At 40.9% G+C, this 24,485-nt stretch overlaps 1 protein-coding gene across 4 annotated transcripts; it reads left to right on the top strand.

Moving 5' to 3' along the window:
• The first annotated feature begins 363 nt into the window (after positions 1-363).
• BEND3 (BEN domain containing 3) lies at positions 364-22,903 on the top strand. 4 transcript variants are annotated; one of them, XM_075046713.1, is made up of 4 exons: positions 486-621; positions 11,185-11,229; positions 11,673-11,893; positions 16,887-22,902. In XM_075046713.1, exons 2-4 carry the CDS (start codon positions 11,196-11,198, stop codon positions 19,137-19,139), a joined length of 2,508 nt encoding a protein of 835 aa, XP_074902814.1. In that variant the 5' UTR covers positions 486-621; positions 11,185-11,195; the 3' UTR covers positions 19,140-22,902. The 4 variants fall into 4 exon arrangements, with proteins under 4 accessions (XP_074902813.1, XP_074902814.1, XP_074902816.1 ...); XM_075046715.1 differs by lacking the exon at positions 486-621 and adding an exon at positions 4,984-6,711; XM_075046712.1 differs by lacking the exon at positions 11,185-11,229 and having other exon boundaries at positions 364-621; positions 16,887-22,903.
• Positions 22,904-24,485: the final 1,582 nt, after the last annotated feature.

Genomic DNA, 24,485 nt, shown 5'->3' with positions numbered 1-24,485 from the left:
GCGGCTGCCTGCGACGAGCGAGCGCGCCCCGTCCCCCCGGTCGCCGTCCCCGGCCGCCGGTCCCGGTCCCCGTCGCGCCCGGTCGCGTCCCCGAGCCGCGGCCCACGTGCGGCCGTGCCCGCCGCGGCGGCGGGGGCGGGGGAACGCGGGAGGGGGGGGGGAACGGACGGGACACGGGGACGGGGACGGCGGGGGCGGCGCCCGGCGGTGGGGCTGCCCGCGCGGCTCCGAGTGGGCGGCGGGGCGCGCGCGGCGGGGGCGGGGGCGCGCGGGGGGTCTCCAGTGGGAACCGCGCGTTCCCTGTGGCAGCGCCGGGGAGGGTGGGGGGGGGGGTGGGGAGGAGGGGGAGGGGGGAGAGCGGCCTGCTCCTCCCCCCTCTGCCCCTGCCCCGGGGCGGCGGGTGGCGCTGGCCGCGGCGGCTCGGGGCTCAGTGTCCTTGTGCGGAAATGACACACGGTCCCGTCACGTCACGCGAGAGCGCTGCGCGCGGACCCTCGCACACAAAGAGCGGGGGGGGAAACGCGGGCACCAGCGGAGGCCGCTCCAGCCGCCCCCGCCGCCCCCGCCGTACCGGGAGCTCCCCGCCGTACCGGGGCTCGCGTGCCCACGCGTGGAGCCGAGGTAAGTCTCGCTGCCGCCGCTCGCCGGCGGGGCGGCGGGAGGGGCGCCGCTCCGCGCAACCCACGGCGGGGAGCGCCGCCCCGGCGGGTAGGGGAAGAACGGGGGGGGGGGGGGGGGACGGGAACACGGAGCGCGCCAGCGAGCGAGGGACCGGCAGCCGCGGGGCCCCGCCGCCGCTCTCCCCCGCCGCGGGGCGCGGGGCTGCGGGGTGGAGGGGGCGGGGGGAGGGCTCTTTGTTCGTTGCTTGGAACGTTGCTATAGCGGGGCGCGCGAGGGCGCGCGCGCCAGGCCCGGGTGCCTCCATCTGCGGGGCGGGGGAAGGGGCGGGAGAGCGGAGAGTGGAACGGTCACGCCGCCGCCGCCGCCACCTCCAGCCTCACCTTACCCCCCCCACCCCCCCCCCCTTCTACGCGCCGGCCACATAGATCCGCCCGGGCAGGGTTCGGACCGGAAGCGCCAACCGCCGCCGCCGCCGCCTCGGGCTCGTGGGTCTGACCGCGGAAGCAGCCCCTCGCCGCCGCGTGCGGGTCGCGCGGGGCGTCCCTCACCGCAGCCCCCGCCTCCGGGCGGGGCCGCGCCGACGCGCCGCTCCCACGTGGCGGCGGCCGCCGCCCCCACCCCACCCCCCCCCCCTCCCTCCTTGTCCTCCGCGGGGAGCCCCGGCGGCGCGGGGGGGGGTGTGAAGGAGAAGCCCCGGCGGTGGGGGCTGTTGCCGCCTCATGGTACCGGCTCCCCCGGCGGCCGGGGCTTCGCAGGAGCCGGGGTCGGGCTCCCGCGTGGCACAGCCGGCGTGGAGCGGGGGGCGGGGGGGGGAATCCTGCGGTAACCCGCGTCGGTTCCCGGTGGGCCGTGCGCTGAGGGGACCGGGGAAGGTCACGGCGGGGGAGCCGCCCGCATCGCCCGCTGCCTCTGCCCTACTTTCCCCTGCGGCGTGTCCACCCGGCCCTTTGTAAACAGAAGGGGAACAGACTCTGGACCGGCGGAACGCGGGCCAGCGGTGGCTACCACGGAGCCTTCCTTGTGGCAGTCCCCACCCGTGAAACCCGCGTGTGCCCGACCCCCGGGGCAGGGACGTGCGAACGGGGAAGGAGAAACCTTCTCCCTGCTTCTGGCGGGTACCTGCCGAGTCATTGCATGAGGGATTTACGCGAATGGTTGCATAGAATAAAACTAATAGTTGCCAGTGTACGTCGATACGTTTTCCTTTTCTCTCCTGCTAAATCAAACTCGGCGCTGGACCAGCTGCGCTTTTTATCTTTGCTGAGCGTTTTCGTAGCGGAGATAAGTCCGGCGGATAAAAATAAAGCTGAGCGCGGTTTGGGGGAGATTTTAAATTGTCTGTACGAAGTTCGTTCAGGTGGAACAGTATTTTAAAATAAAAGCAAAGAACGAGAGGAGGGAGAATGAAGCACTGAGGAAAACCAAATGGTTCTGATAGACCGGCGGAAAACACCTGATCGAAGGGAAACCAAATTGATGCATTGGTGCTGGAAATAAATTAGGATAGTATTTTGCTGACCACTGCAAGATTAAGTCAGTGTTTGATAAAGTACGGGGGACGAGTTGAAAAAACTTCAGCACCTTGTGGGAAAACTGAGAAGAGTGATTTTTTTTTTCTTTTTTTTCTTTTTTGTTTTTTTTTTTCTTTTTTTTTTTTTTTTAATTTAAACTGCATCTGCAGATGTAGCTAAAATGAAAGAAAAAAAAAAACCAAATTGAGAACATGCCCTGTAAGTCCTGTTGGCAAAACGCCCTTGTTGCAGGCTGGCTTCAGTGGAGGCTTGAGGCTTCCTGTCCTCCTCCACAGGGCAGCAAAGGAGGTTTTCAAACTATGTTAAGTATAGGGATTTTATTGTCCGTAAGGGTAATGTTTCCAACAACATCTGCTGGTTCTTTTAAAAATATTTTTTCATAGTTTTAGAACTTGTTACACATGTATTTGTAGTCAGAACATGATTGTAGTGTTGGAATACTGTTTTCTAAGGTATTTGATATTTCAAGTGTCAGTACTGGATATCAAGAATATATTTTACTCAGAAGCTCCACTCTTGGGTCACTAGCAGCACCCTGCTATTCCAAAATTGATAGAATAGAGAGCATCTGCATTTAGTATTCTTTATATTGTCTACTTACATTTTGCTCATCGTTCAGTTAACTGAGGCAACATTCTTATTTCCCAGTTTCTTTAAGATGGGTAGTCAATTTGAAACAATTATCTGTTGTTTTGGGGTTTTTTTTAAATTAAGGTGGTTTCAGGTATCGGACTTCTTCAGCCTGCTGCCTTTTCAAGTAACTTCCCAAGCCTTTTCCAGATTTTTGCTCAGAGAAGTCACAAGTTATAAGGAAACCTGACTAAATATATACAGAGTACAGTCAGCTGTACAAATCAACGCAGATTTCCCCCTCCCTCTCCAATTTCTGTCTATTATAATAGTTTTAGGTGTAACTTGTAACATTAGTAAGTAATGTTTCAGGTAGCATACTGACAGTGACCCTTTCCAGTTATTTGCTTATTCTGAACATCATAGCAATGAGTGTGGTGGTGAGCTTTTCAGCAATAGAAGGATACTTAAATAGAAAACTAAAATATTAATGAAAATTTAAAAAAAAATCCAGAAAAAACATTTGCATTGTTTTGGTTTTTTGAGAAGGCCTTGTCAAAATTCTATAATATGTAAAGTCAAATCACTGGCCCGTGGAACTGAACAGAAGGCAAACATTGCCTCTAAGAAATACATTTTACGGCTCAATTTTGGAGTGGTATTTATGTGTAATTCTGTTGAATTGAATTTGAGTTGCATTGTTTTTTACAAATTGGAGGAATCAAATGTACCCCGAGGATCACTGCAATACTGAAATTATTGAACCCAGTGCTACAGCTAGGAAGTAAAAGATGCAGATTACTTGGCTCCCCAAGCAGAACCCAGAACTCGCAGTTCTCTAGGTTTGCTTTCTACAGCCCAGCAAGAGAGCTTTCCAACAGACAGCCTGGAAAGCAACGCGCCCCCCAAGCAGGGGGCATCTCCTGGGTATCCCGAGCAGAAGCGCCTGCCTTCAGTCCCGTCTCCTCCTGGGACTGCAGGGCTGCCTGTTGAGAATGGGTGTTCGCTCTCGTTATTTCAAAGCGTTGTGCAGGAATCATTCTTCTGAAACATCACAAGGGACAATATTTTGTGCTGTCAGGAGGTGGTTAGAGCAGCCCTCCGCTCACCTGCTGAACAAGACGGGACCACTTCCACCTACCCACACCAGCTTTCAAGACTCTGGGCTTCCCTTGGGAAGCATCGGTCGCTTTCCGTGTTTTGTCCAGCGCGCGTTTCATATGAAACACAGGCAGAGACCTAGAGACAAGGAGCGGGACCTCAGACACTTGCCTGTGCGGTGAGTGTCTAACTACTAGATTGATTAATCATTGTCCCTTGCTGGGGATTAATGTATATATACAATAGTTCTGGTTGGCTCTGGGTAAACCACACTCTAATTACGTAGCATAATACCATTGCAATTTTGTGATAAAGTCCTGTTACAGGAAGGCGTGTGTAAGAGGAGGTGCTGCTTTTGGCTGCTAAACAGCAGTTCCATGTACAGATCTTGTAAAATTTAGCCAATGTTACCTCCTCAGAATATCTGCTTTTTTGGAACTCCCATCATTTATTTAACTTTACTAGGTTACCTGTGCTTCAAGAGGAGTGCTGTATCTTTCACTGCATGCTGTAAGCGAGGGAATTGAGCAGCTTATTCCACATAAGCTATTTAACACATATTTAATGTTACTAGCAAATGCCTGTACCTTATCCTTTGACCAAACTGTAAAGAACAATTCACCTCTTCAGAAGCAAATGACACTCAAGTAGAATACTTTTCATTGAAGCCTCTGAGTTTGTTATACGAAGCAATGTACCACCATGAGGCTTTAAAAGGAATAAACATCTCATAGTACATAATGTCTAAACCCCTATATTTTTAATAACATTCTTATAGTCAATAATGAAGAATTAGAGACATTCCTTCCAACCTACATGAAGATGCTAAAATATTTAGTGGGCTGGTGTGCCTTCAAGAAGCAGCATCTACACATTTATCGTGCATTAATGAACTGAACAGTACAATGTTGTGCAAGCATTTCAATTATAAATAGCAAACTTCTATGAAACTGATAACAGGCATTCTTATTGTATTAAAGTATATTAGTTAAGACAATTATTCATTTACATTTGTAATTATAATTAACAAGTGTTAAGAAATCAGAATTGTTTTCCGCATACAGCATGTGTGCACTTTTATACTCTTCTACATGGTTTTCACGCTCTTTTTTTTCTTCAGTTGTCACAACTTATTACATTAGATATGGGAGTTTGCAGAGTGAAGAGTTACTTCTTTAGTTACAAACAGCAGAACAACAATATTTTCTTCTGGTGGATTTTTTTTGTTTGTTTGTTTTTAAGTCAGAACTTGAAAGTGATCAGTCAGGCTTCCTTTCAGAATGATTGCAAAGGCAGAGAACTGCCTTGATCTTACATTATCAGCAAGAGCTTTTCTCTTTGCATTGTACTTTTACAATGGTCGCAATCATAAGACAGGTGGGGAAAGCATCCTCCAAGGCCAACATGTGAGTAATTGTTAGGTGGTAAATAGGAGGAGGAGAACACACCTCATGGGATGGTTTAATTTAGGCTTGTGATTCAATTTGGTTTTAGGTATCAGTAACGAGGTACACTGTTATGCTACTTTTAAGTAGCATTATGCATGATACAGGATGATACGAGACTGAAATGCATTTAGAGTGTCATTTGCAATTTGCTCCCTTACTTACAAAATTTTTTGTACCTAAGTGCTTTAAATCCTTAAAGCTTCAGTGTATATTTTGGGTAGGCACATTTTTGATAAATGGATCGCATTTTTTGCTCTCCTTGCAAAAGCAGCATCAGGGTGTTAGTTAGCACTAAATGCACAGAGAAACATTCCAAAACCTGTTTTTTTTAAGGTATGCTTCCATGCTTTGAAACTCGCAGCCTTGCACTATGCATTGAGCTTCCCTGTTAGTCATGTGTAATACCATTTCAATGTTGAATGTCGTTACCAAAATGGTACAATGATACAATTAGGTGTCATAACTTGGTAAGTCTTTTGAATAGAGGGATGTGTCTAAGTGATACTGATGGAGATAGGGAGTCTTAAGTCTCTTCATTGAGCTGTCTGTCTTGTTCCTTGTCTGATCTGCTGGTCTTTACACTTACCCTCCAGCATGCCATAACCTGGTGATTAGATCACTTTTCTAGGATTTGGGGACCTGAATTCTTGTCTCTGCTGCAAAATAAAGAGCAGGAAAGTAAAAAAAAACCAAAACCCAAAACCAAACAAAACCAACCAGGTTTTCTGGCTCCCAGTACCTCTTTAATTAAGCACTGTGCCATTGGAAAGTGAAACACTTATTTATGACTGTCCTCTGAGAGCCTGAAAGTACTGAGCATATTCTGAAAATGGCTTGGCATCTTAACCAGTAGGCCAGATGCAGAGGAGTTCCTAGTGCAGCAGTCCCAGCAGGGCTCAAAAAGTTTTGTGTATGTGGTCCGCCAGTCCACTATAACCACCTACAAGTTTAGCTGGTAGTTGAGTGGGATTTCTGGATCTTGCTGTGAATCACAAAATCATAAATCAAACACACATAGATTGGTGTCTAGGGTTAAACTGTGATGCATATTCAATTTATTAGAAGTAGGTTAACTTGAAACAGGAGGACACAATGCTGTATATCATGTCAGTTCTTTGCAAATAGGCTCATCCTATATTAGTTTGAAAAGGAGAGTATCCTCATTTACATGATTGCAAATCTAGGTATTTTTATTCACTTCTCTTAGAAGAACAAAGCTTTAATCACCCTAAGGAAACCGTCCTTTTTGGCTCATCTTTTTTGACTGTTTCCAAAGTGTCAAGATGTGTGGGTGGGTCTGGAGGGCTGAGCCCAAAGGAATGTTTCTGTCTTCTCAGGTGAGCGCTGGCATCACAAAGGCGTGACACCTAGCAGTGGCTCAGCACAGGTGTCTGTACAGTGCCAGCACTAGTAGCTATCGAGGCAGTTTAGAGAGGAAGGTGAGTACATGCCGACATGTCAGCAAGTTTTTGAGACATTGATTACATAGCAGTTATAAACTACATACTGTTTTCAAGAAGACCATTCTCAATAGATGAAATGTAGGCAGTAAGATCTAATGATTTATTGTTTGTGTTGTGAGGATGGGGTCTGTTTACCTCTTCTTCCTTGACTGTTGAATTTGTCCAAGTGCTACACATCTTACTGTTTATCCTGCGTTAGATAGATAGGTTTAGCTAATGACTGTACTAGAAGCAGACTGCCGTTAATCAAAGGCAGAGTGTCTTTTGAAGAAAAAGTGCGAGTATTAGCTATTTGCTTCATTTTTAGTGAACCAAAGAACCCAGAGAAAATGCTTCTAAAATAACCTGGTTCACAAAATATTTACAAGCAAAATCCTAAAACTTGAAGTTTAAGGTTTATGTTCATATTTTGTAAAGCATGATTTTTTTGGCCAGTTCAGGTGGAAATAGAAGAAGCTTCAGCTAAAATTTAAACATGCGGATGCTTAGGGTACAGCGCCATTTGACTTCATTAGGATCAGGATCTGGCTGTTGATGTAGCTGCTGTTGTAGGTCTTTGGTATGTTTTGGAATCCTCCTTCCAGATCCTCTTTTCACCAGAAAATAGGATGCACTGCAGCATCCATCTGTATCCCAGCGAGATAAAGCTGCCAAGGCTGGTCGCTCTGCCAGTCACTCATGGCTGCAGACCTGGGCTCCCAACTTCAGCACAGGGTGTTCACTCCTTCCTAGAACTAGCTAACTGCTGTCCTGTAGATAGCGTTGAATCAGTATTAGGCTAAGGATGATAAATATATTTATCTTCTGTTTTGAAAAAAGACATATAAGGTAATGAAATATGTTTGTATACTCAACGTGACAAGGAACAACGGTCAGGTGTTTGCTTTACTGGATGGATTTCTTACTCAATTGCTTTTTGCACTATTTTGTCCCAAGTTCTTCCAGCTCTTTTTTACTCCAGCTTTGTTTACGCCCACAGTCTGGGCCAGAATGCTACCTCAAAACAGATGTTGACACTGCTGTCTCTTCTACAGAGGCAATAATTATTATTCATAAGTACAGATTCACTGCAGACTGTATTTTAAAGAATCTGAGATGTTTTATCTTTAGTGGACTTTAAACGTAATCAGCAAAATTACCATTAATCTTACGTAGACAGGCATATGTGCATGGACATGCTCCCGCACGCACACAGACTTTCCCCCTTCCCATAGACCCTAATTTCCTATGGAAGCAGTGATACAATTGCTCGGTTGGTATCTCTGTGTCTTCTCACCACTCAGTTGTGAGTCCATGGCTACCCAATTTTGAATCAAGATGGTGTAAACAGATGATAAGTGAAGTTTCATGAAATGGTTGAACCAAGCCAGTGGCTTGCTGGTATGAGAGAGAGAGAGAGATTTCAATTCCTCCTTTCCGTCCCAAACCTCATGCATGCTCCTGAGCTGGGCCCGATTACTTGCCTTACCCTTCACCTCTCTGAATTAGAAGAGAAGTAACCCAGCAAAGAAGGAAGGGAGTTGTTTTCTGTCAGTTTTTCAAGCTGGAAGAGCTCGCTGAGGGTGAAGGTGGGCACCACGCTTGAGTGGGGGAGCAGGTGGGACTGAGGCAGGAGATCAAGAGGGGCAGTTGAATCCTGTCTCTTGACAAAAGCTGTTATATGTGCTTCATTTTCATAGAATACCTAAGTTCTTACAAATCTCACAAAGATGGCAGCAAACCAGATAAGGAGAGAGAGATTAGTAGGGCTCCCAAAAAGGAAAAGGTTGCAGCTCATGCTTTGTTTGGCACCAAGGAGATCAAATATGAAGCCCAGTCTTTCTAGGCCTCATTGATTCTGAGGCTGGTTTTGAGTATTTGCTTTTAATTGTATTCTGGCAGTTTTCAAATTAAAAAAAAAAATCAGAATAAGTAATACCACTTTGTTTCATTTGTGAAACAATGTTTTGACTTAATGTTATTTGACCTGAGTTTGGGATAGCTTTGGTCTTGGTGGTGTTGCCTCCTTTAGAAAGTTAATTGTTAACCAGGGTATGTGCTTTGCTTTAGTTTTCACTTTTTTCCAGCTTTAAAGAGTGACTATTCAGATCCTCATTTATTTTCTCCTTCCAGTTTGCTTGTATTCTCTGAGAGGAATTCTAAACCTTTCTTCCTATTTGAATAGCAGTAACAGCAGGAGTTAGAAGGAAAATATAATTCCCTATATCCCCTTCTAAATATTTTGTGTGGTTCTGCCCGCCACTACCTTTACAGTCTTCCCTTCTGGGTCTGTGTTCACCATCTTTTAGTGTTTTGCTCTGATAGAGCAGTCTGGGATTATGTGGAAAGCCATTTTGATTTCCTTTACAGAATATTCTGTACTAGTATCAGCTGATTTGCTTACTGTCACCTCCGGCCTTCACAAAAAGACTGTGTCACACTTCTGGAGCACTGGCACATGTTGGCCTTGTACCACATCCCTCAGAGCTAAGCCTAGTGCGGTGTGGAAAAGTGTAAGAAAGATCAAGGCACCAAATATCAATGTATTTGGGATATCAGGGCAAAACACGAACATTTAGTACTACGTGCTTTTCTTAAGGCCCAACGTAGCTTTTTGATGGTACTATATGAAGTACACTGTCTTAGGATTTTTCATAAAGATCTGTAGCGGCTGTGTCTAAATTCATTAAATACTGTTGAGTTAGTAAGACTTGGTATTAACCCTCACTAGTGCTTATCAGGTGGTTTAGAAGTTGGTGTGGGCCACAATTTCATGCTGTTACATCTCTACACAGTTTGCAAAAGTTTAAGTTATTATAGTCCTGTTGAGCTGGCATAATTTGTATGTGGATCAATTCATAAATGCAAGTCCTGAAATAGGGGATTATGGTGCGTAAAAGGAGTAGATATCGAAGGGGTTTGTAGTAGCTCTACATCCAACTGAGAGAGATTTTTTCTGGTGATGTGAGGATGAAGACAATCTCAAGTTATCCTCTTGAGGATGCCCTTCACAAGGCTGTATATAGGGGCCATGTTGAAGATTAGCACATCAAAGGGTATTTTGGCATCTAGAGCGGCCCAGTATGAGCTGGTTTTGTAACTCCATGCATCTTTTGTTCGGGGGGGTGTGCTACCCATTGTAGTACAATATCTTATCCAGAATGGGATCTCATACTTAGCATTAACAGCCATCAGTTGCTGCCTGAGAAAAATTCATAGCTACACAGCATTCAAGTGTTTACAGAGCTTTTTAACAGTATTGTGAGTTAAAAAAAAATAAAATTCTATTCAACACTATTCAGAAGAGAGGTAGAGGCTTTTTTTCCCCTCCAAAACAGATTCTCTTTCTTCCCCATCTCTTTTTAAAATTTCATTATAATTCCCACTCCAGGGCTGTACATACACTTTTGATTGATTGGTTTTATTCACTTGCTCCAGCCAGAGAGAAGCCTGTCTTGATTTCAGACCTTGGCTAAACAGTAGGCAGGAACAGTTGAAAGAAAAATATTTGAAAGAAGAATGTAACTGTGGAAAATGTAATAATAGTCTGGGGTCAAGTAAACATAGTGCTGTGTGTGGATGAACATGAGCGGTGTGTGACAGTTTACGAGTCACCAGCTTACCAGTTGAGAGTGTCAGTTTGCATCTGTGTGCCCTTTAACCGTCAGTGAGGTTTGGTTAGGTTGTTTGCTTTGTAGATCTCCAAAAGATTTAGAATATCTTGTAGGAACATGTCGACAGATCGATGTTTGCCCCCAAGTAACTTGCAAAATTAGTTTTCAAGGAAACAGAAATACAGCTGAGTCTTTCATGTGAGAAGTAATGCTAAAATCATGCTAGTATAATACATATATTTGTTTTTCCTTACAAAAAACATTCTTGCAATATTTAGAGGCTGACAAAAAAAGTAGTTACTGGAGATCTGCAGATTGTTCTGCTTGAATTGATGCAATCCATATCAAAAGATCAAAGATTTTTTAAATGAAAACTTAACTCCAGCATATATATTACAGTTTATGATGAGTTTTCCTTCATCTTTGACTTTAGGTCACCCACAATGACAATATAAAAACATTTGACTGTAATAAGAAGTAGTGACTTGGTACAGGATGGAGAGTTTAACACAGTTAACTTCCATTTATATACTGCCAATATACTTTACAGAGAAGGTTAAAATTACTTTTACTTTTCTCCAAACTGGGAAAAGACATACAGTTTTAAATACTCTCTTAGCTGTCTTACGTTGTCTGCAGTATAGTTTGCATGTTGACAGGTCTATAGATGGCCATGGAATTTACTGAAAATAGCTAGTTATTACAAACATACACACTGGAAATTATCTGTGGGCTGTTAATGCCCAATGGCTTTAGATTAAAAGTAATTATAAAAATGGATGTAGGTATTTTCTGATTCCAGAAGATGCTGATAATTATTTTTGGGTTTTTTGTTTGTTTGTTTTTTGTTCTTTAGTGAGATAGAAGATGAATTCAGCTGAAATCACTGATGATGATGAAGGTAAAATATTATACTTTGTGTAATTATGATCAGGCAAAAATACTTGTTGAATTAAAGCCTTTGTAACCTGATAAAGAATGCACTTGGATGAAGACAAATTACATTAATGTTTTTTAAAAAGCAATCTAAAATACACCATTGTTACTCATTACATCCTTCCTCCCCTTCCAAAAAAAATCTTCCTACTGTAACTTTATTTATACTTTAGACCCTTTTTTGGGGAAGAAACTGTCATTGACTGGATGACTGAATGGTTCCTAGCATAATAAAAACTTGACTTTGGGCTTGGCCTCAGCATACACTTATTGTACAAGTCATAAAAAATAATGATGTTCTTCAAAACACATTTTCATAAAAAGAAACAAACCACAAAAGATTGTGTTAAGGGTGTCATGGTTTTCTGGAGAGAGTGCTTTATCTTTCTAAACCTTCTCTTTTTCCAGTAAAAATTCCTAAAACGAGCGTGAAAGTAGAAACAGAAAATGAAGATGAAGCCCTAGACTGCTCAGTAACATCCAGATCTGCTGAGAAACACTCACTGGATGGCGCAGTTACTTGCCTACAGGATTCCAACAAACGGAAACAGACCTCACTTGGTTGTGATGGTTCAGGGAGCCAGCAAGATGTCTTACCCAGTGTGAAGAAAAGACGCTTTACACAAGAGGTGACTTCTGTATGCATGACTGTGATTTTTCTGTTCGTATTTCATAGGCTGAATTCATTGCTGCTATAAGCAAAATGCAAGTCATTTAACTAGATTTGCATTAGTAATGAGTTTGAGGGAAATATGGCTAATCTTAACCCAGTTTGCACATATTACTTGTCTGGGTATTTCTTTAAATAATGTGGGAATGATCATATCTATGCAGTATGGTTATAGATTAGTTCATTCATGTGAAGTATAGTTTTGTTGTTTGTAAGGGACTGTAGGAGCAGGTAGTGATTTGGATTGACTGAGCACGACTCTGATTACAGTCCCTCTCATGTCATACGGTCCTTCAGCTGGATCCTCAGTGGTAGAATCAGGGCTGTAATTCTTCTTTCTGTGACACAGATTTTGATGTTAGTGAGACAAGTATAGACTGTGTATTATTTGAAAGATAAAAATGCAGGGATGCAAAAGACTTCAACATATCAAGAGCGGAATGTACTACAACTTCTGGTGCAGCATCCCACTTGTGACAATCCAGATGTTTGTCCAGCTGGTGAAGGAGATGACTGGTCACTTCTGTTATCCTGTTCTAGTGTTTCACCTCTCTAGCAACTGGAGATTTTCATTAATATTTGCTGAAACTGAGCAAGTTTCTTTTTGTTCTTGTTTGTTTCAGTAGGGAGATCAGTAGTCATCTGTTCCTAGAAAAGTCTTCTGCACATGGGAAAATTGGTGTGAATATTTTTGTTGTTCTTTTGATATTCTTGAAAGGGTAGTGTCCAGTGTTCGATAGTCACATCTCTTATAACACCTTCTAAAGCAGTATAATGACCTCCTGTTTTTCACACTCAGCACTTTATTAAAATAACCTAGATTCAAATTCATCCTCTTTCGGATAACTTCAGGCCCTGGGTTATATTTAGTTTATGACCTACTCTAATGCACATATCCTTTTCTGCTGTTCTGCTACCTAGCCAGTTATTCCATGTTGCATTTGTGCATTTCATTTCTCCTTTCTAGCCATAGGTCTTCTTATTTTTTTTTCTTGACTGTCATCTCTCTGACTTTTCGGGGCTGTTTTTTTCCCTGAATGCCTGTGGTAGGTAGGTTTTAATCTTATTACACGGTTTCTTTCTTTTCTTTCTCTTTTTCTTTTTACAATTGTTTTACTTACATTCAGATTCTTAAAAGAGCTTCATAATGGTCTCTCAACTGTGCTTGCTTTGGATTTTACTGTTTGCCTTGAATAAATTTTAAAATTTAATTTGAAATGAATTATAACTTTGTACTTAGAATATCAGAAAGTGACCCAGTAACAATGATGAAAATTCATTCTTGACTGACCCCAGTGAATCAGCATGTTTAGTTAAATAACCAGAAATAGTCCTTGATCCTAACAACATTTTTTAAGTTAATTACTTTTCTAGTACCAATATTTTGGTTTAGCTGATGACTTCATTAACTATTTCTGTTTAAACAGAGGACAAAAAGTTAATTATTTTTGAGAATATTGTGCTTGTATATTTTTACTACACATCACATAGGTACCTATGTATGATATAAGCAGAGCTGTACTTTTTATGTTATATAACTGTACCATTGAGCTGGTGATTGTATTACTAAATGACTTGCTATCAGAAGACATTTCACTTTTTTTAAATTCTGATTGTCACTTCATAACCAGAATTAATTTTCCCTAATTTTCTTTTAAAACAATAGTGTAGAAGATTGTAAGTTTAAAAAAATTGTGCAAGACATTTCCAAGTTCTCATGTGTTTGATAGAATCTTTTTGTGTGTTTCTTGTTCATATATTTATTCTTCTTTACTCATGTGCTAGAATATTATGCTCTGTATTCTTACAGATATTTAGACTTCGTTTATTAAGCATAATAAAGGTCATAAATTAGCTGGACTTCAGCACTGAACAGAGCAATAACTGAACAACTTTTAAAATTTGGCTTAGGACTCAGAGATAATGTGAGAGACTATTTCACAATTACTTATACTGGTCAGTGTTTACCAAAATACTGCATTTTGCAAATGTTCAAAGAATGTATATAATATAAAAACTTGCTGTGCAAATGTAGTATAAAAAGCAGCACTATCTTAGGTACATTGAGTCTCATAGAACAGTATTTTTTCTTATTTTTTGATGGTACATTAAAACTGTTCATCTTAAATGGGTGTAGTATTATCTGAAAGACATTGATGTTTAAAGATTAGTGTTGCAGAAAACTAATTAAAAATATTAAATACTAGTTTAATTGGAGAATTTATGAAAAGCCATGTATTTATGCTGTGGATAGTGCTGTTCCCAGATGGAAACTGTATAAAGACAAGATAATTAAAAGCAAAAGGAAAGAAAACTAGAATGCATCTGAAATAGAAAATCATTAAATATAGGCCCAAATGTGTTGTCATCTGTTAGTCAAACACCAACTATGTGTTCCTGAAATGCAGATAACCAAATCTGTCCTGCAACCAGATCCAAACACTGTGAGCTGCGTTAGTGAAAGGGCAGAAGTTCTGCTGCCATCGCAGCAGAGATCTGCTGTAGTTCTTGGCGTGAACACTTCTTTTCTCCAGAGCACCGCGTCCAAAACTGAGAATGCAAACTTTCACAACACTCACTGTAGAAGCGCAATAAGATACTTAAGACAATGAATTTGTGCATTCTAATAGCACATTCTAATATTGCTTTGCCCTGGCTCTGGGTGTGAGGTGTGCATTAATAGAAGTTACCCCCACATTGCCAAGTTTTATTATATAATTAATTAGGGAAAAGGTACAGCAGGAGTTCCGACCAGAACACAGATGACTGGTGGCCCGTGCCAAGCTATTTAGTAGAAAAGGAATTGAATCATACTCTGTATGTGAAGGAATATTTGGAATATTCTCTGTAAACAGGAGTGTTAATGGAAGAGCTAGCTACTTAGGTAGCAGTGTAAGAAATGTATTCTCCAGAATTGCAATTTTATTTTGTTCTTTTGATCTCAAATAGTAAAAGAAATCTGTAATTCAGTCTCAGTGTCTGACTGGGGAGCAGAACTATGTTTACTGTCAGTGGAGATTTTCATGACCTGCTTTCAGGTGATGTCTGTTTGGGAGAGCTCTATTACCATCTGGAAATACCTCTGTTTCTCCACTGACGAGTATAGGTGGTGTATGACGACTTCAGTCCCAGCGTAGGAGCCTATAGTTAGGTGGGAGCAATGTGGATCTCAGTCTGCTCACAGTTCGGTCTCTTGTGTCCTGGTATTTTACAGGTCACAAATTGCTGATTTAGTTAGGGTATATCACACCACTGGCTGGGGTGAAGTTCACCCTTTGATAGCTGGTGGTGTTACAGGACTCTGGTTCCTCGCTGTCCTCATAGCAAGTGTGCTTTAATAGGAGTGAGACTGGAGGGACAGTCTTCTAGATGGGACCTGGAAGTCGGGTGTCCTAGGCATCACCAGGGCTAGGGATTCTGCACACTGTGAAATATATTGCCTTTGTGTTATGCTTTCATTTTATCATCTGTCCATCCATACAGCTTTGGATGTGAAAACATGAGGTTTCACGTGTAGGGTTGTGTGATGTGAATGAGACCAGAACTTGTGGGAACACAACTTCAATTTAATTGAGTCTGCTGATTTTTAAACTTGCAGTGGAAACCAGCTTGTTCTTTCTGAGCCTCTTGAGTATACATTGCATTAGAAATTAAAAAGTAATTGGATTCAATTTGTCACTGCAGTAAGCAGATGCCAAGTGTGAATGAACATAGGGACCAGATTAATTTCATGAGTGTTACAGTTCTGTTTTTTCAGAAAGGAACCTTAATTCAAGCTCTTTACTGTAGGGCGTAGTGGGGTCTTCACTAGAATTTCAAATTGCTTGTGGCTCTCAGCTCAGACCTCAAGTCTGTGTTCCATTTGTTTTAATACTTGAATGCAAATTCTGTGGTTTTTATCTAATTAATGTTCTGTGGAACAAGCCAAGAAAAATGTTTCAGTACAGTCTTCTCTAAAATCTGTGAGTGTTTTCTCATGTTTGAATTCTTTATGTTGGATTTTGATTCTGTTGTGTCTACTTAACTTCCTAAGAATTATTTGTAATATCCATGTGTTTGCAAAAAACCCAACCCACCCAAGCCCTGCATATTTGCTGTGAGTTGATGAAAATGCTTGCTTCCAATTTCAAACAATGAGGAAGAGTTGGAAATTATTGAGAACATTAATTCCTTAAGAGCTCATTACTGTTTTTTATATAAAATTTAGAAAATTAGAAACCACTGAGTCTAAACTTCCCTGCCTTTCAGAAATAAATCTTAGGCTTCCCTTTTTAAAAAGACCATAGCAAGGTGCTTTTCACTTTGGTTTTAAGTTTTTATTATTTAAATAGAATACTTTTTTAAAATTACAGTCATTCTTAGAACTTGTTTAGGAGTTGTACACCATTATAAAGATTAAAAAAACCCTATATAAACCTTTCACATCGGAAAGATGAGAATAAGCATAATTTTGGTGTCTTACAGCCTTTGCTATTTTCAAAAGCTAACCTAAAGAGAGTGCTGGAACATTAAATGCAGTTGTTGGAGGCAGTGGCAAGGTCACAGGACTAGGAGTCAGAAAATCTAGATTCTATTCTTGGCTCTGTTGCTGACTTGTTGCCACCCAAATTCTCTACAGCCCAGGATCCTCATATGCAAGGTGAAGCATAATGATACTTAATTTGGGAGAGTATTTAGAGCTCTGTGGGTAAAGAGTACTAAGGATTGTTATTGCATCTCTATTCCACAGAGAAAGCCATGAGCCAAAACAACAACAACAAACTTAAATAATACATTACTGTATTTTTATTTTTCCTAGTGAATTTATTAATTTTGATGTATTTAACACAACTAAGTCCTCTGGAGAAAATCTGACTTTGCATATTTATGTAACAGTGCCTGCTTAAAGGGCACATATTTATAGCTAATATTTTTAAGGCAGTCTTGCTAATACAATATTTCTTCATTCAAAGGGCCCCTTTTCAAACATGAGGAACAGAGATACTGGCTCACCCACTCAGGTAAATGCAGAGCAGCCAAACAAGAACAAGAATCCTAACGTATCGTGGCTCTGTGAAGAAGAATCCTTCAGTGACATAACCACTCCATCTTACAAAAAACCTCTCTATGGCATCTCACACAAAATCACGGAGAAGAAGAACCCACCAGGAGCAGAGCAGTTTGCTTCTTATGAGTTGTTTGAAAAAATCAACCCCAGCAGTCCCTCGCATCTTCGGACTTTGAACGACCAACGCAAAAGGGACTCGGCTGCAGCCATTGCCGTAACAGCGGCCACCTCAGACTCTGACCCAAATATATATTCTTTGATACAGAAAATGTTTTACACACTTAACACCCTCAACACCAATATGACTCAGCTTCACAGTAAAGTTGACCTGTTGTCTCTGGAGGTTAGCAGAATTAAAAAGCAAGTCAGCCCAGCAGAGTCCGTTGCAGACTTCAAGCCTCCCCCAGAGTACCAGCTGACTTCTGCGGAGCTCAAACAAATCATGGATCAAAGCACGTCAGGTGGAGACCTAGCTTGCCGGTTGCTAGTGCAGCTCTTTCCAGAGCTCTTCAGCGACGATGAGTTCAGCAGAAGCTGCAGTGCATGCGGCTTTCTCAACAAAAGGAAACTTGAATCTCTTCACCTGCAGCTTATCCGTAACTATGTGGAAGTTTGTTATCCTTCTGTGAAGAATACAGCTGTGTGGCAGGTGGAGTGTTTGCCTCAAGTCAATGATTTTTTCAATAGATTTTGGGCTCAAAGGGAAATGGAAAACAGTCAGCAGAATGTGCAATTGTCCGGTTTTTATGAGACCGAACAGGTCGAATCCTCTCATTTTATGGAGGATAAAGAGCAGGACGAAGCTTTGTCCTTGGACAGGAGTAACGCCATTGCCTCAGATTACATGCTGGATGCTCAGGATCTCAATGAATTTTTAGATGAAGCTTCTTCTCCGGGGGAATTTTCTGTTTTTTTGTTACACAGATTGTTTCCAGAACTCTTTGACCACAGAAAATTAACTGAAAGGTACAACTGCTTTGGAGACTCTGGGAAACAACTGCTGGATTCTCATCGGCTTCAAATAATCCGTAGGTACACTGAAATTTACTTTCCAGATGTGCAAGAAGAAGAAGCCTGGTTGCAGCAATGTGTTCAGCGAATAAATGATGAGCTTGAAAACACGTATATGGATGGAAGTGAATGTGATCAGATGAGAGATGACTGTTACGATTCCTCTAGTTTACCAGATGATGTATCAATCATAAAAGTGGAAGATAGTTTTGAATATGAAAAACCTGGCAGACGTTCAAAAAAAATTTGGCTTGTACCCATAGACTTTGACAAACTTGACTTTCCCCCTCCCGATTTTGATGTCCCTGTCCCGGATTACCTGTTGAACAAAGAACAGATTAAAAGCATATATGAAAGCAGTCTTTCCATAGGCAACTTTGCCTCTCGATTGCTTGTTCTCTTATTTCCTGAACTATTTACTCACGAAAACTTACGGAAGCAATACAACTGTAGTGGATCTTTAGGCAAGAAACAGCTCGACCCCACTAGAATTAAATTAATTCGACATTATGTGCAGATACTGTACCCCAGAGCAAAGAATGACAGAGTGTGGACATTGGAGTTTGTTGGGAAGCTTGACGAGAGGTGTCGACGAAGAGACTCGGAGCAAAGGCGCACATACCAACAGCAACGGAAAATCCACGTGCCAGGGCCTGACAGGAGGGAATTTCTCAGCTATGCAATAAACCCTGAGAGGTTTCGAGAAGAATTCGAAGGGCCGCCGCTGCCACCGGAAAGAAGCAGCAAGGATTTTTGCAAGATACCACTCGATGAACTTGTTGTTCCTAATCCAGACTTCCCTGTGCCTTCTCTGTATTTGCTGTCTGATAAGGAGGTAAGAGAGATAGTGCAGCAGAGCCTGTCGGTCGGCAACTTTGCTGCCAGGCTTCTCGTAAGACTCTTTCCCGAACTCTTCACTTCGGAGAATCTCAGACTGCAATACAACCATTCAGGTGCTTGTAACAAAAAACAGCTCGATCCTATCAGACTGAGACTGATCCGTCATTACGTGGAAGCAGTTTACCCTGTGGAGAAAATGGAAGAAGTATGGCATTATGAATGTATACCGAGCATTGATGAAAGATGCCGGCGTCCTAACAGAAAAAAGTGTGATATACTGAAAAAAGCAAAGAAAGCGAAAAAGTGACAGGCTCTTTAAATTCCTAAGACTTTGACCACTAAATTATTATCAGGATTATGCTTTGGTTTAGACTGAGGGGCCTGTCGGGAGCTGAGGGTGCTCAGCATCTAGGACAGTCAGGCACTAAGTTTGTTGCGTTTCAATGTGTGCGTTGCATCTGTGTGGCACTGCAGCAGTGGGAAGTGGCTTACTACATTTGTACATGGGTAAAAACTCTTAAGTCATCAGTGACAGAGCTATCAATGACTCGCTAAGAGCATGATTTTCACTGGTGCAAATACATGTATCAAAGCTGTATTACTCCACTCCCCATTTCTGCATCTTCCTTTTTTATCACTTTCTAATTATAAAGATTTTTTTTTTAAATCATTGTGCTCTTCAGGGGCAGTTTTTCATTATACCCTTATAAAGAGTCTTGTTAGTTAATTTGGAGGTTGAAATTTAAACTTAATTTAAATTTGAAAGTGCCATGTTCATTGGAAATCCTTGGAATATTAGACTTTGCTTCTACAGTAATTGCAGCTTCACATTTGTTTTGTTCTTGATGATACTGAGATAATGAAAATAATAATATTGTGTCAAAGAATGGGTCAGCACGGTGTCATTTGCTTTTTGACTGTTACCCAGGTTTTATTTCTAAAATCAAGAATTAACTGTTGAAGAATTGAGACATGAGCATAGACACAATGTGAATGTTTTTGGTTTTGTTTTTTTTTAATATTGACACCACAAGCTTGATCCTGCCCCTGTGAGTTCTTTTTTTGTTTTGTCCAGTGTCACTGCTGGCATGACTGAGGATGGCTCGTCTGAATAAAGCCAGCAGAACAGACCCAAGCCTATACCCGTGGAATGTCTTGCCATTGCCTGCTTGCCACGCTATTTGTAAAATAACAGAGACAACAACAACAACAAAAAGACCTGAAACAAGAACTTAGAAAAATTTTAGACCTTACTCTCTAGCAAAATCATGATTCCGAAGGTTTCCAGTATTCATATTGAATTGCATATATAAAAAGTACGTGCCAAGCTTAGTTTTGTGATGGAATTCAGTGTTTCAGGGTCCCCACATATGAGCTGTGGTAATGTAACTTACTCTTTGTGTGAATGCAACACCATCTGGATATTTCGGGTGTAGGGATCTTGAATTCTCTCACTTTGCCAAATTGATTTAGTGTAATTAGTAGCTATTTGGAGACATAACTGTGTATGTATAACGTAGGTTCATATGGTTAAGTTTGCATCATTAATATGTTCAAGTCTAACAGAGACCACCCAGAACCCAATGTGAATTTGCTGTATGAATTGTCACTGGAGAGTGCTGCTTTAAAACTAGTTTTCCTCTTTTTTTTTTTCTTTTAATACTGATAGAAATTGTGAGAGAGAGTCGGACATGGATTTTTAAGACAGTAAAGACAGTGGTTGCTTACTGACCATTGCTGGAACACCTTGAAGCAATTGTTGATGTTCTCTGTGGTCCTTTTTTGTTGTTTACTTAGGTGGGTCATAGTATCAAATTTAAATTCAGTTCCAGTGTAATTTTCTATTTTAGTATTTGTAAGAAAGTATAAAATACTTGATATTTTTACTTCAGATTTTTAGAATTTATTGTTCTTAGAGTCATACTGATCCCCTTCTTGTAAAAGCAAAACATTTTTTCCTAATGGCAAGAACTAGTAAAAGTATTATGTTAAACTGGGAGTAAATCATAATAGATCGTAGCATTTGCTCATTTCCCCCATATGCTAGCAACATTCTCGAAGAATGTATGAAGAAAGTCATGAATGTACTAAATAATACACTGATACTGTTTATATCCATTTAAATGTTTCCTGTTGGTTTAAATAATAGCAGACCATGCACAAAATGGATATCAGAGCAAATATGGCTATAATAAAATGAAAACATTTTACCAAAGATAAAGAACTGATACCACAATGTCTGCATCTTATCTTTCATTTTAGTGCATAAATTTAGCAAATTGAATGTATCAGAAACCAAGACTTTCTCTTGTAATTGTATGCTACCTAGCACCTCTGTGAAATTTTTTACATGCACTTTTGTGGGAGATATAAAATGACAGAAATTATTAACAGCTGCTTAATTTGTTGTTGCAAATGGCTGGCCAGAAGGTAAGAAATATAATTATATTTTCTTATCTTAATGTCATACACTTTTCACCACTTAGTCTTGTCGAAGTTCCCAGAAGAATTTGATATATATTAAACTTTTCTACAATTGACAGATGTTACTAGTTAGCATGCAAATTTGAGACATACTGACTTTTACTGTAGATGTTGACATTAAGTCAAATCAGTCCATTCGTATTATCTACTAAGAAGTGAAAAACCAATTTTCACCCTTTAAAATTACATTTTTGAAAGTGGGTATAGAAAGATTTTCATTTGTTTTTTTCTCTTCTAATTGCTGTGTACATTCCTTTTATCTCACTCTTCACAACCCTTTCATGATTCATTTGATTGTATGTTTTATAACTTATATCAAGAAAATACAGACATATGAATAGTGACATAGTTCACTAATGAAAGCTCTTGCAGTGCACCCGAAGTACAGCCACTTCATCCAGTTGGTCAGTCTTGTAAATAAATTAAAGGTATATTATTTTCATACAAGAGGAATGTTGTCTGGTGATTGCTTGAGTACGAGCAGGAATTTTTTTCCTATGAAGTCTGTTACTAAGATCTGAGATGATAACCTTAGCTAGTCAGACAATACATAAATGAAAAAACCCTGGTTTGCTGTAGCCATTTAAAAAGATTATTCTTTCAGACTTTTTTTGTTTAAAAGAATAAACTTACCATTTTGAAAGTGAGGCTGCGATAGGAAGATTGCTAGATATTGAAGTGTTTGGAACATACATAGCCATGCACACACTGACTTCTACAGATGAATGTTCTTTTCTACCTACCAGGTTAGTAAACTGTGTTAAGGTGAATATCAAGTGTCTCTGTCTACTTCTTATAGTTTAAATGTATCAGCTTTGGATAAGCATTGAATAGCCCACTTCTAACAGCTTTCTAAAAGAAACAGTGTAATATATCACAACTATATTTTTGTGTCTTACCCATTTTCCAAAATTAAAAACTTCTTACTTAGAAGTTCTGTAAAAGATGTAAAACAGCACATAAAAAGGGAGATCAGGTATGCATCAGTTTATTGCCCATTAACTGTATTCAGCTGACAGTATCAACAAGTTTGCAAATGAGAAAAATCTTTACTTGGAAGTCAGCCACGTTGTTATGCTGATGCCTTACAGCCACCAAAGTGTTTCATGTTCTAGGAAATGTTTGTGACTAGTTTTTTCTTATCTTCAAAATGCATATAATTTATTTCTAGGTACATTTTTTTAAATTTGTCATTTGTCTCTTTTCAATTATTTTTTGATATTTATATTATGTTATAGCAGTGAGAAACAGAGAATTGTGTGCTCGATGTTCTACAAATGCACACTGGGTCTAATTTCATGCTGGAAGGGGCTAACATGAATTCTACAGCCCCAAGAAGCACAGAAAATAATAAGCAGGCTTTATTCATAGTCTATTTTTATTCAGATTTTGTTTCACTGATTAAAGGGATGTGAAACAGCTGGAAAATTCAATGTCTTAAGCTTGCCTGTGCAGAGGATGGGGCATAAATTGACAAGTGTTCTTACTTACCATGCACATTTTAGTTGATTGCACTTAAAATCTATGGGAGAACAAGCGTGGCAGGTTCAAGCCTATGATTTTTCTGAGTAAATGAAACAAACTCCATCACCATCATTGCCAAAATTTCTTCACTTCCTCGGTTTGACTTCCTGATTTTTTTCATTGTTACTGCAGCTCGGCACCAATGGAGTTACGGGTTTTTCCTCAGGAACATGCTGAAAACATCTTTTTAAATGTGCTTGAAGTTGTTTAAAATGAATAGATGAAGTGATGGTTTAGTTCCCTCTCTTAATTCTCTCTTAGGATTGTCTTCGCTAAGAAAGACAGAAAAAGAATGAAATCCGCATTTGTTTGTCTTCATTCTTTCCTCCCTACTGTTTTGTCCTAGTAAATATTAAGATAGATAAATTTCTAGTAATAACAGTGCTTTCAAACCCCTCTTTTTACCCTCTCCATTATAAAAGTCATTCATCTAAACTTCTCACTGGTAGTGATAGTCTAATTTCTTGCAGAAATTTCTCACAGAATACATAATACTCATCATTATCTTTGTCACAGCTCATACAGATCCCGTTCTGAGGCCACCTCTCCTGCAGCAGAGCTCTGCCTGAAGGAGCTGCCCTGGGTTGGCCAGTGCCAGTGCCGGGAGCAGATGACTCCCAACAAAATCAAAACTCCCATCACATTCCCATTTTCCTTATACCTTATCTGACTGGCAGGAGATTAGCCCTTACACTGTATTATTCTTATCCAGCATATTCCTTTTCATTTTTGTCATTTTCTAGGTGCTGCCTTTTCTAGTTATCGGCCATGAAAGCCCGTGACATGGCAGACCACCTGCTTACTCCCATTTCCTGATCAGTCCCGTGATGGGGCTGTGGTCACTACCGAGCATTTTTCTTCCATTAAAAAATTGGAAAGAACTTTGATTCTCACGGGAAGGGAAGGGCTGTAATAGAAGGGAGAATGTTCTGGAGAATACGACATGTTCTTTTCCCACTTCTTCTCTTCCTCCACTCCCCCCAAGACAACCATGAATAGAACAGACCTGGTTTGGGCTTTTTTTACTAGGTTTTCCTTATTTTCCTTTTAAAAATTTAGCGTGACTTCCCAGTCAAAAAAATGGGCAAAATCACCACGTGTCCAGTCACACTAAAATTTGTGTTAATAGATGGAAACAATTTGTAATTACTGAAGACTGGAGGAAGATCAGCTGATTAATACCTCCCCACACACAAATGTCAAGTAATCATTCCCAATTTCCTTCACAAATTTCATTATGGCAAAACGACTGTTATTGTTTCCAGAGGGATTTTTGTAGTCTTGTGTGTTCATGCTCACTTCTCTGGGAGGCAAAATATTCCTTCAATTGTTACACTTTCAGGAATGTACCACTTCAGTTAGCTAACTCGTCAGGTAGTGCATTAGCAAGGTCTACAAATGTTTCCTGTGAAAAGAAATTCCCCAGGTACCAGTCAGCAGTAGGAATGAGTCACTCAATAGGATCACATCCTACGTTTGAGATTTGATCCCTTGTATAAAATCCAGGAGTTTGGTTTTATGTCATGTAATATTGTCCCTTGTCTCTCTTGCTTCCTATCTCCTTGTTCCAAGAATTTAAAAAAACCCAGGGTCTCCTTGAAGTGCTTGTCTATGTATGCATTGAATACTGAAGCACTGGAAGCTG

This window comes from Buteo buteo, chromosome 15, assembly GCF_964188355.1.
Source record: "Buteo buteo chromosome 15, bButBut1.hap1.1, whole genome shotgun sequence".
Classification (NCBI taxonomy): domain Eukaryota; kingdom Metazoa; phylum Chordata; class Aves; order Accipitriformes; family Accipitridae; genus Buteo; species Buteo buteo.
This window is presented reverse-complemented; position numbering and strand designations above follow the sequence as displayed.

Excerpts from the sequence above, each read along its gene's own strand:
- BEND3 (XM_075046712.1), top strand. The coding sequence starts at position 447 with ATGACACACGGTCCCGTCACGTCACGCGAGAGCGCTGCGCGCGGACCC. Across the intron at positions 622-11,672 it reads TGCCCACGCGTGGAGCCGAG|TAAAAATTCCTAAAACGAGC; the intron begins GTAAGTCTCGCT and ends CTCTTTTTCCAG. Across the intron at positions 11,894-16,886 it reads AAAGACGCTTTACACAAGAG|GGCCCCTTTTCAAACATGAG; the intron begins GTGACTTCTGTA and ends CTTCATTCAAAG.